General features: G+C 36.5%; 1 protein-coding gene across 5 annotated transcripts in view; it reads right to left on the bottom strand.

The window, feature by feature from the left end:
- cacna1ea (calcium channel, voltage-dependent, R type, alpha 1E subunit a) overlaps positions 1-13817 on the bottom strand; it is a 75133-nt gene that overhangs the window by 34208 nt on the left and 27108 nt on the right. For 3 of the 5 annotated variants that reach the window (XM_087783692.1, XM_087783694.1, XM_087783695.1), the window contains exons 1-3: positions 7092-7218; positions 6837-6976; positions 303-406 (exon numbers count right to left, since the gene is read on the bottom strand). In XM_087783692.1, the coding sequence (XP_087639818.1) occupies positions 303-406; positions 6837-6976; positions 7092-7184 (337 nt within the window). In that variant the 5' untranslated portion in view covers positions 7185-7218. Of the gene's footprint in view, positions 1-302; positions 407-6836; positions 6977-7091; positions 7219-13817 lie in introns of those variants that run through there. The other 2 variants (XM_087783696.1, XM_087783697.1) reach the window with 2 other exon arrangements.

The following is a 13817-nucleotide window of genomic DNA, read 5'->3' as shown; positions in this document are numbered from 1 at the left end:
TTTTAATTGCTGATGTTTGGACATATTTTGGTTTCAAAACAAATTAAAGCACTTCGTTAAGAGTCATGTGGTCTTTAAATTCTGCAACACCAGAGAGTAAGTACTTGACAATACTACAAATAAATCTTTGTTACTACAGTATTGCAATATATCGTATTGTTGCCCCTTGTATTTACACTTGGCACTTCTAATTTAAAAAAAAAAGTTTTGACTTCTTGAGGTTAAAGTAAAAGTACTAAAATAATGTTTTATGTGTTTTTGTAACAAGCCCCTTGGAGCATTTTAAAAGGAACGATACTCACTGGGAATGCCTGAGACCAGCTTTAGTGGTCGAAGTACTCGCACCGCTCTGAGTGTCCTCAGGTCGACTGAGATGTTCATGTGGGCACCAGCTGCAGCCAGAATCCTGAACAACAGAACAAAGATTTCTCTTTTGTTTAGTACAAAACACATTTCAATTACCCTCCTGTGTTCCTGCTGCTGCTCTGTGGAATTAGGTAGAGTCAAGTGGAACAGGGTTAGAAAACAGCTGCAGTGCTCAGATAGAGGGAAAAAAAAAAGGTTTGGGTTCGACTGCAGTTGAAATGGATGTTTTGGGTTATTTTGGCGGTGGTCCCTGTGAGTAGGTGGATGGATGTGACAGCTGTTGTTTAGGACCACGAGAGAAGACGCTGCTTTATTGAGGGGGAGCCAGGGAGAAACTACTTGAAGTGTTTACTTGTGCTGGTGCACAAAAGTCCTTCAAAAACTTTTCTATTTTTCTTTCTTCTCTTCACTTGACCTTTAAACCTCAACGGCCTTCAACTCTGAGACCGGGTAGGATGAATAAAACCCTGGATGGGAGACCAGCGTCTGCTCATTAGTCTGCTCTCTTTTCTGTTGGCATTTTCTTACCTTGACCGAATGTTTCCCTTCGTATTCATTTATTTTTTACCGACGGCCAATTATTCCAACGAGTCTGACATGTTTGTGGCAGAAATGCCAACAATGTGACGCAGATGATTAAAGTAAAGCTTGACATTAAATAATAAACAAAATCCTTTTTTCCCCTGCATGATTGTTTTAATTATACAATATTATATTATATATTATATATTGTTATAAATTATACATAGTAAAAAGTTCTGTAATATTTTTTGATTAACTATGTTTAGTGTTGCTATATGTAAAAATAAGGATAAGGATAATAAACAAGATTTGAATGCATTAAATAAAGTCCTTATATCTTTTGTCCATTTCATTATAATAACAAAATATTGGTTTAATTTAAAGAGTATAATACATTTTTGTGCAATTTCACTAGCATTAAAATTCAATTTTCTTTATTGTTATTTTTAATAACGTTGCTCCTTTCCTATCTATCGACAGTGCAGGTGTAAAGATTACATTTTACTACCTGTGTGACTAAAAAAATAAGTTAATTTCAAGGATCATGACATTGTTGCAATCATGACTCAAACATGGGAAACAAAACAGAAAACGTTCATAAATATTAGGAGCAAACAGAGACAACATGTTTAAACCTGGAGAAACTTGGTTCTTTTCACTGTGAGAGTCATAATTACACACTAAGAAAACTGAGGAGTGAACAGAGGAGTGAATGCAAATTGTGCTATTCATTCCTCGCCAACATTTCTCTTCTGTTTTTAGCTCACTTTCCTGCACTTGTCACACGCCGACAACTGTTATTTCCATGTCTTGTCTTCAGTCAGTGGCAACAAAGAATCATTTAGACTGAAATATTCTTCTCTCTACGTGATGGATGTTCTTATTTTAACTCCTGAGGTGAATATATTATTAAGATTTGCTTTAACCTTCATGCCTCATGTGGTTTCCCCCAAATTATCCTTTATTCGTCCTGAATAAAATATATTTTCCTGTGTCTCTTGAACTCAAACACAGCGACTTCCAATAACTGTAAAATAGTAGTTTAATTAAAATAAATTGCTTGGTAATTGTTTCATGGAGGAGGACAAACACAGAGATAATTTTAAATAGAAGAAGAATCCAAGAATAAAAAATACTATCACAATCAGACTTACAGTATGTATCTGCTCTTAGGGACACCTTGGTAAAGATATACTTTTATAAAGATTTCGTGCCTTTGTGCGAATTAATTTGACACCATTGATCAATGTCAGGTTCTCTCTAGTGGACTTGAAGCTTGATATATATGACACAAATGTTGACATACATCCTTACAGTCCAAAGAAATCCAACTGAAATAAACTGACTGAAAATAGACACCAAATATAATGCTAATGTTTTTCAACATTATCAAGTGAATGTATATAGTTTGTGTGTACTTTTCCTTCTTAATATGGTCTTGGCCTAAGTAGTGATCTCAATCTGGAAAAAGTCTTGATCACAACTAGGATTAAGGTGTGTCACAGCTCAGATGGTAGAGGGGCTGCTCACGGTAGGAGAGGTTGCGCGTTCAATCCCAGACACTTGATCCTGATGGCAGAGCTGGCGTGCTGCGTCACAGCCTACTCCCATCAGTGTGTTATTGTGTGTGAGAATGGTGGGATGCGTGACCGTTGTGACCCTGGTCTTTACAAAAAGACATTATTTCTATCTGAGGAAGGGTGAATACTAATGAGAAGGGAAAGATTATTATCCAGCTGTAATAATTAAAAATGAGCGTTAAAAAGTAATGAGCAAGACAGTGAATCTAATTACCGGTATATTATATAATGGGAAAAAGATAGAAAACAATAGAATGATAGTAAAAATGTGTGCTTACATACAATACTACTACAGTCGCTTAAATAATAACAAAAATGTAAATAAAAATACACAGTAAAAAAGCTGGACTAGGTCATAAAAAAGGTGTAATTGTGTACTAATGTGTGTTTATTTTTTATGTGAGATGCGTTTTATGCACCTGCTATCTCTCTCCTGTCTTTAAATATCACATCTCAGTGAAAACTTATCAGTGGGTTTGGATACAAATGTGTTTGTGGTATCCCTTGTGTTGTCTCTGGGTCAATGATAACAACCTTACTTATGCAGTGCTTGAGGTCGTTCACCCTAAACCAGAGACAACACAAGAGATACCACAAACACATTTGTTCCCGGGCCTCCGGGTCAACTTGACCCTGAGATAAAACATAAGCGTTAACCAGGTGGATGTGATAATGTAATGTAAACTTTACATCGTTTGCTTTTGGAATGTCAGTTCAGACATTCACACACCTATCCCATAATGCACTGCAACTACTGTATAAGAACATGTTTATGTTCTGAGAGGTGAAGATTAAATCTAACTTTTATTGTTGATTAATAGAAAAACTAAATATCAAATGCTTTTTTTCAAAATATACGTTTAACTTTTTTAAGGTTGAGTGTTAAATAAATAATCATAAATGTCTTAAGTGGCACAAACCCTTGTTAAGGGTCACACACTGATTTAGTTCTTTCCAAGTTGTCAAAGTCTTAATAAAACTTTTAATTTAATGGCCAAGTCGGTGTCAACGGTCGTATCTTTTCAGCGCCGTCACCTCGCAGAGACAAGTGTGTTCATCACCGAGGTCAAGAGGGAACCGAGAGGACATGTTGGCGCTCACAAATCGAAAGGCGCCGACTGGTTTCAGAAGTTGATTAATAAGTCCCTTTTACTGATGGTGTTTAGAAAACCTGCTGTGGATTTATCTCCGGGCGCGACATGGGAAACATACTGTGGCTTTGTGAGCCATGATGATGGAGAGAAACTGACAGCATAACAGTGCATGATGAATCCATGGTGACAAGCGTTGAGCCCTGATACAGACCGAGCTGTGACTGACGGCATCCTGCCTGTGACTGTCAGTCAAACCAGGTATTTTGAAGGTTTCTCTTTTAACGCTTGCCACATTTGCTTTCTTTGTTTTTGTCTCCCCTCACACCACCTGGGAACATACACTCATTATGTAATTATTAACGTGAAATCAAAGGTTTTTTTTGAATAAAATGAAATATGATGATGAACTATTTGAATAGAATAGCGTGAGGATGAGTATATCATGAAATATATCTGATTAAAATGATGTTATGTATGATAGAAATAACTTATAAAGAATAGATAAATACTATTTTTAAATGTTTGGATGATCGCTGATCAAAATTAATCGTCAAAACTATTCAATTAATCATTTCAATTCCAAAGATAAGACCCAGATCCAGCCAATCTTTACGGTACACTTGAGTTTAATTGTTTTGTCATTTATTTCTAACATCCAAATGACATTTGAGTTCAATCGGATTTAATCTCTGGAAAAGCGCTTAAGGATGATATTACAGCTATTACTGGCAGTGTAGGAGCAAATGTTTGCTCTGCTTCTGTCAACACTGTTGACGCTCAGACTAATAATATGTTCCGCTATCTGTGGTTTATCAGTCAGTTATGTTAACATCTTGTCTTTGTTCTAGATTATTACTTAATCTTATTGATTAGCCTTCTGTTTAACTGGGTTATATAGAGTATTATGATACGTTAATAGGATGATAAAATGATGAAAGATGAAAAAAAAAGCTTTTTATCAACATACATACATGTTATACCTAATATTAATAACAGTAACATTAATGAACTATTAAAATGGAACGTTCTTAAGTGAGTTATTGTGCAGTACAATTTAAACAATAACACTTGTTTCAAACCTCCCAAACCCTGAAAATGAGCTTATGGATGTCGTTCTTCGAAAGCATTCTATCCGGGTCTTGATTTATTTGGTGGCTTTGAAGAGAAGACCAGCAGGACTCCAGCCAGTGACAGCCTGACTGAAGGCAGGATCCTCTGTCACCACGGGAAAAGTTCATGGGGACACACTCACCCCGCTGAGGATGGATATGTCAGGAATCGATCAGGCAACCAATTCAAATTAGATTGGACAGTTGTGTGTTTGTGTACCTCGTTCGTGTCAGTGTGTGAAGAGAGAGAAAAGGTGGAGGGAGATCATGGTCGTGTGTGGAGTCTGTTCTTTTTTAAAGGCTTGTTTCTGCCAAACAGACAGAAGGTGTTGGCTGAAAACGTGCAGTAGTGGCACATTTGGTCGTCCCCACGAATAAGCAAAGACACACTCGGAGACACAAACACACACGGGCGACTGCCAAGACTCAGATTTCAGCTACAAACAATAACGGCGTAGGGTTTTCCCACTTGGATGAATCATTGGCAAAATGAAAAAAAAACCATGAACATTACAGCACAAGTGAAAGATCCAACAAATTATTATTAGATACAAAATGTATTGTGTTGTTTCCAAAGCAGCATCGGGTACACTTTAATGTGAATTAACAGTTTAACTTAATCTTCATCCAATATATAAACTCTAAAGAAGCTGCTCTGCCAGAGGCTAAACGCAAACTCTTATCAACTCAACAAATTGTTCTTTTGTTGAAGGTGACTGATCACGGCTTTTGCCTCTAAACACCTGAATCTAGGGAGAATCTTTTGGGAGAAATAACAGTATATTTTAACAACTACAGCCCTCTTGTGGAGAATTACAATCCAGCTTTTCATGTTTATTCAGCAAAGACGTCAGAGCAAAATGTTATTTTCAAGCAGGATGTAAAATACATTTGAATTCTACTGTCCAAACCAAGCCAAATTAATCCAACGATCCTGTTAGTAAACGTTAGTAGGAAGTCGTGAGTTTCTTGCGTTTGTCTCCGACACAAAGCGACTGGGCGTCGCCTCCTGCCGTCGCTGTCTCTTTAATAAAGGGCTCGCATTTAGACTCGACCTGTTTATTAGCGTGTAGAGTATAGAACCACAAGTCTCCTCAGTGCCACTAGCGTCTATCTCTTGTTGTACCACAGCATCCGATTTGCTTCCGTATTCATTTTAGCATCCCTAGGTAGCTGGCAGGGACGGTGCCGTTCCTCGATCTGATTTTCATTCAGGGTGTTCCAACAACTATGATAACAGCTTTCTCGCTTCAAGTGCCATCTGCTTTTTTTCACATCTATTTTAGCTTCGCACGGACCAGTTTGGGGCTCAGACAAAAAATGCTTTTGTGGTCAGAGCTTTACTTATAATAATATTTATGGCTTCATATTTGTGTCAATCTATGTGACACTTAAAGTACTTTAAAGACACTTGTTAACGTCAATATTGTAATAATAATGTTTTGTCATTGGTTACTTTTAAATGAATTATAGTGAGTTTCACATGCTGAATATTTTCAAATATCTAAGGAACATATAAATAATTTCTTGAATTATCCTTTCTTGTTCCACTATTAGTTTTCTGAGTAACATGCAGCAGACCTGGCATGTTCAGTGCATCATCTCCTCCTCTGTTCGCTGACCTCACTTCCTTCCTCACCCCCACAGTGAGGCAGGAGATTGTTACCTGAATTCAACCAGTCCATTATAAAAGATGCAGATAAATATAGAACTCTCTAAGAATCATGTAGTTAATCAATTCATGTTTTTAGTTTTTTTAGGGGATGTTTGTGAGCACATACATAATAAAGTTTTCTTCAATATTTCAGGAAACAAGAAGAAAAAGTTTAAGTTCCTCCATATAAGAGATAATTCAACACTGAAATTTGAATCTCATAATGGAAAATGTGAAAAGATATGCATCTTAGATTCGATTAGATGTTAATGTGCAGTTATAAATATGTCTCGCTTAATGACTTCTGCTTTGTTTTCATCACTTTTCCTTCCACCAAATTGTACTGATGTGTAACTGGAAATCTACAACAGAATTTCTCCAAAAATACTTTCCTTTTCACCATGATTCCTTTGAAAAAAAAACCTAAAACATTAACAATACAGTGCAATCACTGCGACTAATTCACAAATTTTTTGTTCATTGAAAAAAAACGTCTCAAAAATACACTCACCCACTGAGGACCACGATAAAATCCATGACGTTCCATCCATTCCGAAGGTAAGAGCCTTTATGGAAGACGAAGCCGAGGGCGATGATCTTTATCCCAGCCTCGAAACAGAACATCCCAATGAAGTAGGGCTCTGTCTTCTCCTGGGAGTGCACAAGACGGATAAACACATGAATCACCGTCGGCGGTGGACTGAGATGAGGGAGCTGCTGGCCCGGCAGATCCAAATCAGATGCTGTTGAGTGCATTAAGTCTCACCAGTCTCTTGGACATGGGGGTCTTGTCCTCGCCAGGGAGGTGCTGCTCCAGAGCCAAGACGATACAGTTGGCGATGATGGTGGCGAGGATCATGTACTCGAATGGCGTGGACCACAAATGTTAAAGAACTTGCAATGATTGAAGGATGTGATACAGTTTGCAACTTATCAAGATCTAGAGGCCTTACATGTCACAGTTTAACCTCACATTAAACTTTTATTTATAATAAATATATTTGTAACAAGAAAATAAGACATTAAGAGAATAACAAAAAAACTTGCTTTGGAAATCTAATAATGCATGAAAACTACTTAAAAAAACGTTTTATTAATGTCATAAAGCGAGGGACAGATGAATGCATTTTGGTTGGATTTTTAATTCACATCCAAAAATCTTTTGGACATTTGTCAGTCTGCAAGCTCCAGTACTGGTGTGTGTTTACTGTGTGTGTTGGGCGAGCAAGATCTGGAATGCTACTGCCTCCTTATGTCCCTATGAGCTCATTTTTATCCACAATTTAAATGCTTAAAAACGGTAAATTATCAGAATCAGAAAACTTTTATTGCAACACATTTTTTTTTTATAATGAATTAAATTAAAAGAAAACAAAATACATTCATAAATACATTCATTAAATAATATTTATGATCCAGACAGCATATCGCTTAAATTTCCAACGTAATAGATAAAAACAATATTGGTTTGAATGAGTGTTTCGTTCTAAGTCTGCTCTCTCTTTGTATTGGTGAATATAGAGATCATTCTAAATTGTCAATATTTTCATTTTTTAAACATGCAGAAAGGTCCTCTGCTTCATACTTAAAGACCTATTAAACAGGAGTTTGGGTTCAATCCAGGTCCTGCCACAAACTATATCCAGCTCATCCATTTTAAAGTCAATGTGTGGGCAGAGCCTGTACTGTGAGGTGTTGGTTGAATCTGCTACGAGGAAATAAAGGCAGCTAAAGTGAGGGAAGAGGTGATTTGTGGTTTGAGAGGCGATCGGTTAAGACGATCTTATATATGAAGAGTCGAGCTTCTGTTGAAGCAATAAGAGCAGTTAAGGCTGACATCAGTTGGATCGATGTTGGGTCGGCAGCGGGTTGCTCAGGGACATGTGGGAGAGCAGACGCTACACAACAGAGTCACAATACCATCAGATATAGCCTTAAAAAATGAAAACTCTTGAGAGTAATGTAGACGTATTTCCTGAAGAAGAAGTCAAGGACACACAAAGATGACGTGAGGAGACTGAGATGTGGAGAAAAGAGGAATATATGGATGCTGAGAGAGCATCAGACAGCCGAGGTATCCACGGCAACAGGTTCCTCTCCGTCTTAAAGTCAGTCCTGAAATATCTGGCCAAGAGAACTGCCTCCCTGGTTACATACGTCCAACGTACCTCATCACGGATAGGTTGCATTAATGATACTCTTCACGTAGTTTCACTGGAAGACGTACCATCTGTTATGAACCCCCGTGTTTGTGCTTCACGTCATCTGCTGTGTGACGTGAACGGTGCGTCGTCCACCGGTTTTAGCAGCAAACTGTCTCGTGAGCAGTCGCATGAGTCACAGTGATGCTTGCGCTTCATGCCGGCTCCTCAAATGAGCATAAAAATAGACAAGGAGACAGAGTGTGAAACCCTGAGAATCTCTGAATATGCACCAGCACGGGACCGAGTCAGGGCCAACGATAAATGTCATGTGGGAACGTTACGGTGGTAACTATGGTTAGCATTATGACGAACCTCAAACTAACTATGCCTTTTTTAATTAGGTTTATGTCAGTAAATAAGCAAGTAAGTAAGTAATTAGGTGATATTTGTAGAGCACTTATGTGATTCTAATCTCTCGGATAAAAGCTAAGAAAATTCACAAGCCACTACAGGAGTTTCAAACCAAGGTACAGTCACTTGGATTTCTGTAACACAATGAACAGAAACATAAAGAAATTTTCCTTCTATTCATTACGATGCACGAAAATTATGGCCACCATGGTGTCACAGAACAAGATGTCAAAACCAAGAAACACACATGAAGTTTTAGAAGTATGCTATGAAATCTGAATTTTTAACCACCTGTCCCCTGAAGCCACGCCCCTAGAACTGCACAGCATAGACTGATAATTCTTTGTAAACACCTCAATAACAACAGCTGACCGAAGTTAAACTAAGAGCAGAACACAAAGGACTTTTACAGAGATTTCACTATCCCATCAATGGATCAGTTCAAATTATGCAATTGTGTTTTGACAGTATTAACAGTACTGTCCTGTGATTAAAAACAAATTTCTACCTGAATTTAAGCTACTCATTCCTACAGCATAAATGACTGGCAGTCAAGCAGACTTTGTTTATAAAGTGCACTGTATGTGCTAACATGAAGGAGCAACAAGACAGATGAAAATAAAAAATAGACAAATAAACTCACAAAACGAGAAGAGGGTATTGGGTTACAGACGGCTATGAAAATAGAAAAATGATCACAAAAAAACCCTAACAATGTAGCCCTCTCTTAACATTTCCATTCAACATTTTAGCAAGCTATCTTTCTTCTTCTTCCATAAAACTCAAAAGAGTCATATATCTGCCACCAGGATTGAATCAAAGTAGTTTTCCTCTTGGATCAAAGGATAAAAGAATTGGATTAAAGATCCCCTGCTGCACAACTTGTATTATCACAATACTCACGCTTTTAACACGATACGGGAGTTTTATAGAGTGACCCTGTGGTTTTTTAAAATGTTACTTTGTTATTTTTTATGATTTATGTCGGGCCAATAGGACTTTGCTCTATTCTATTGCAACATGATTTGTCTTCTTGTTTTGACTATTGTTACAGTTTAATTTTCATGTCTAAACAAGAAGGATTTGTCTCGCCTGCAAAACTTAGCAGCGAGAATTCGGACCCGCTCTAGTAGAAGAACTCACATTTACCCGATCCTTAAAACTCTTCACTGGCTGCCAGTTTCTTTCAGGATCAATTTTAAAATTCTGGTTCTTACTTTCAGATCTAGAGCTCGGGTTCTGAGGTCTGTGGATCAGAATCTACTGATGGTTCCTGAACACGCTTCCGGACCAGAGGAGAGAAATCCTTCCAGGCTGTTGTCCTCTCCCTCTGTGTTTGATGATCTACTGACTCCTTCAAGAAACATCTTAAGACATTTTTATTTGTGCTTTTCCTTGATTTTCTGGAACTCTGTGTTTGTCTTATGTGTCTTGATCTTTAAAAGTATATATTTTAACTGTGTATTGTTTTTGATTGTTCAAGCGCTTTGTGACCCTGGTCTAGAAAGGCGCTTTACAAATAACCTTTACTTACTTACTTACTCTTCGGCAATATCTGTTTTTCGTTTCTCCACTATAGTCTTACTTAAAGTGTAAAGTGTCTCGAGATGACTTTGTTGTGAAATGACACTTTAAATAAAATTGAAAACTGAATTGAATAGTGAACGAACCCTAATATTAGATCTTTAAAGGTCATGGACAGACATTTATTTCTAACACACTTTTATGTAAAAAGTTGCAGTTTGATTTTTGACAGGAAATCCTTATACTTTTTTTCAACCTTAATTCGGAAAAAAATAAAAAAAATAAAACTAGATGACCTGCAGTACTGCTCAAACACGCCGAATCAAAATGTATTAACAATAAATTATTCAGGGTTGTGTCTTCTCAGCAGGACACTTCCCTCTGCGGGTGTCTCAGGGGGGATCATATAAGAAGAGGAGCAGCTGTCAGTTCTCGTTCACTCGCTCTCACATCCAGAGCTCCGTCAGCTGTTTTGCTAAATGCTAATTTCCCACAAAAAAAAGCATATTTTAACTAAAAACATGAACTGGGCTTGTCATACAAACCCACACATGAGCAGTAACTGAGCACCAAATGTTCTTCTATTCTCTTGTCAACACTCTGCCGCTGGTGTTGTCGTATTGAATTGATCTGAGGTGGTTAATTGAAAAGAAAAGGCTCTTAGGGAAAAGCCACTGTGGCCAGTGTTGCTTGGAACAAAACACTGACCTTTAGGAGACGCCCTGCTGGGACCGGTCGCTAGTTCTCCTTCATATTTGTGAAACTATCCCTGAATAATAGCACCTGATGTGAGATTATATATGAAAAGACTATTTTATTTTAGCCCTTCTGACTGAATGTCACGGAGGAGTCCACAGGGCAGACCCGGAAACAGTTTGAGAAATTGAATCTCTATATATATTTTTGCCGATCACATGATTAATAATTGTGTGTCTTACTTTCAATGTATGCTTTCTAGGAGGAGAAGATTGTAGCTCTCTTTGGAAGAAAATAAAGATTGAAAGCTGTAGATGTTTTTTTCGAGCTCATTGCAGCAGAAGCTCATCATTTGGTCTTATTTGTTTCCTTTCCTTTGAGGCCCCCGTTTGTAGCTTCTTCCTCTCAACAGATCAATAAAACACGATGTGTCTTCTCATGCATTACCAAACAAGCTAAATTAGAAATGTGGACGGTAACAACGAAGAAATACTTCTGGATGGGATACAAAAATCTGCAACTCAACGTGGATATTATATATAAATATTCACATTATAATTTAAACTGTGTAGAAGATTATATTCTATTAGTTAAGGGCAAGCTTATTTTAATCTTTGTTAACAATAAATATAAATCTTTTTAAATATAATAACCACTCTTCTCACACATTAACCTGTATAAACCTATTTTATCTTTTTGTTCTGGTCAATACACAAACATTAATTAAGACCCATCATTTTATAAGTCAATACAGTCATTTTTCTATTCTACAACCACAGGAAGTATCTTTAATCTGTAATCTAACACTAGAGAATTCAACAATAGACACCACTTATATTTACGAAATTGGATACAACCACCAAAGACGGACAAATTCAGCTCACAATAAACATCCTGATCATATTTCTGGTTATGTTTGTGCTTTTCAAAGCTGGTAAACAGGGAAGAACAATGGAAGACATTTGCTCAGGTGCTCCAGGTGAGCAGAAAGCTGTAGAAAACCATCACTTTTTGTGCACCTCTGAGAAGTGAAGGCTGAAGTCTGTGTCGTTTATTGAAGAAGGACCACTTAAAAATCAAACTCATCAAGGACTTAAAAACATCTCTTGGTTTTTAATTAAAAGGTTTTCGGTCGTGTTGCGGGTAAATTAATCATTTCCAGTAAATGACTCACGCACTGACGACAGTGAGACTGAAGCAAGTCTTTCTCTTCCAATGTTGACAGAGCGGATTTACCGGAGAAACGCTGCTCTGTTCCTGTTATATACTTTCCACCATCTAAGCTGTTCTGACATGAAATTTCACTTGATTTGTTTTATCAATGCTTTCAAGGTCAGTCATGTAATCTGGTGGCAGAGACTCAGAGTAGTGTATTTACTGTGGTCAAAGTGGTTTCACGTACATTATATTCCATCAACCATATGTTGGAACTACATTTAGGCAGATGAAAAGTAGTTAAAATGTGAAACACTTAACCAATTAAAATCCTAACCAGTGTGAAGGTTTTCAAAGACAAGTTTTTGACTCTAAAACTCCAAGAATACTACAAAAAAATATGACTTAAATATTGTGAATCATACTGCTCATATGACACACACAAAGAGCACATTATACACATCTTAAGACCTTTTTATTTGTGCTTTTCCCTCCAATTGTCTGGGACTCATGTGTTTGTCTTATGTGTCTTGACCTTTTAAATGTATTTTAACTGTGTATTGTTTTTGATTGTTAAAGCGCTTTGTGACCCTGGTGTAGAAAGGCGCTTTAGAAATAACCTTTACTTACTTACTTACTTACTATTATACATAAAATGCTCAAATTATATTAATAAATGATCATAATACGTACATAATTAAAACTTATTCAAAGACTTGGATAAACAACATTATGTAACATTTATAACTAAAAACAAACTCAAGTGTGAAGTCATTTTTTGTTCAATATAATAAAGAAAACTATAATAATAAATCATTATAAGTGTTCTTTTCTCTGCCCCTTTAAAATAAATCTTGTTTGAACTTCTGAAACTTGTTCAATAACAGATGATGTGTTTGATTCCAGTTGATGATTTGGTTGACCCCAGTTGTAAATATCTGATTGTAGTTGAAAATATTAGGATTGCTTGTGTATGATGTATATAAATGAGACATTGTGTTTGGTTCGAAGTGTTCAATTACTGAAAACTGACATAATAGCTGAAACCATTTGATTGTTGTTCAAATCCAGTTGTTTGTTTATGATGTACAGTATATAAAACTAAAATGTTTCTTACTTAAAGTGTACGTTTAATAACTTACCGATTTACTGAAACTGATGAGATTGAAACAAATAAACATCAAAATGGACCATGGATTTCAATATATCTGGAGAAGGAGGTATATATAAATGAACAAAATAATAATATCAATTAAAGAAAAATAATACTTCTAACAATCATACTAGTACTAAAACTAGTAGTAGTACTGATAATACTAATACAATACAATATACAATACAAAAGGTTGAGAATGATTGGTTCTGATCATGATAGTAACAAAGTCTGACAGCTGCGGAGGAAAAGCAATCTCAGTTTATCAAAACCATCCCTGAAACAACCGAACATCATTTCTTTAGGACCTTTAGAACTTATTAACTAGAAGATCAAAGAGATATTTTAAAATGTAGACTTAATTATTCTATTATACATAAAGAAATACATTGATAAAAAATAAAACGTT

The sequence above is a fragment of the Callionymus lyra genome, chromosome 2 (genome assembly GCF_982586985.1).
Source record: "Callionymus lyra chromosome 2, fCalLyr1.hap1.1, whole genome shotgun sequence".
In the NCBI taxonomy this organism is placed as follows: Eukaryota; Metazoa; Chordata; class Actinopteri; order Syngnathiformes; family Callionymidae; genus Callionymus; species Callionymus lyra.
Note: the sequence above shows the minus strand (reverse complement) of the source record. Positions and strands in the feature narration are given on the sequence as shown.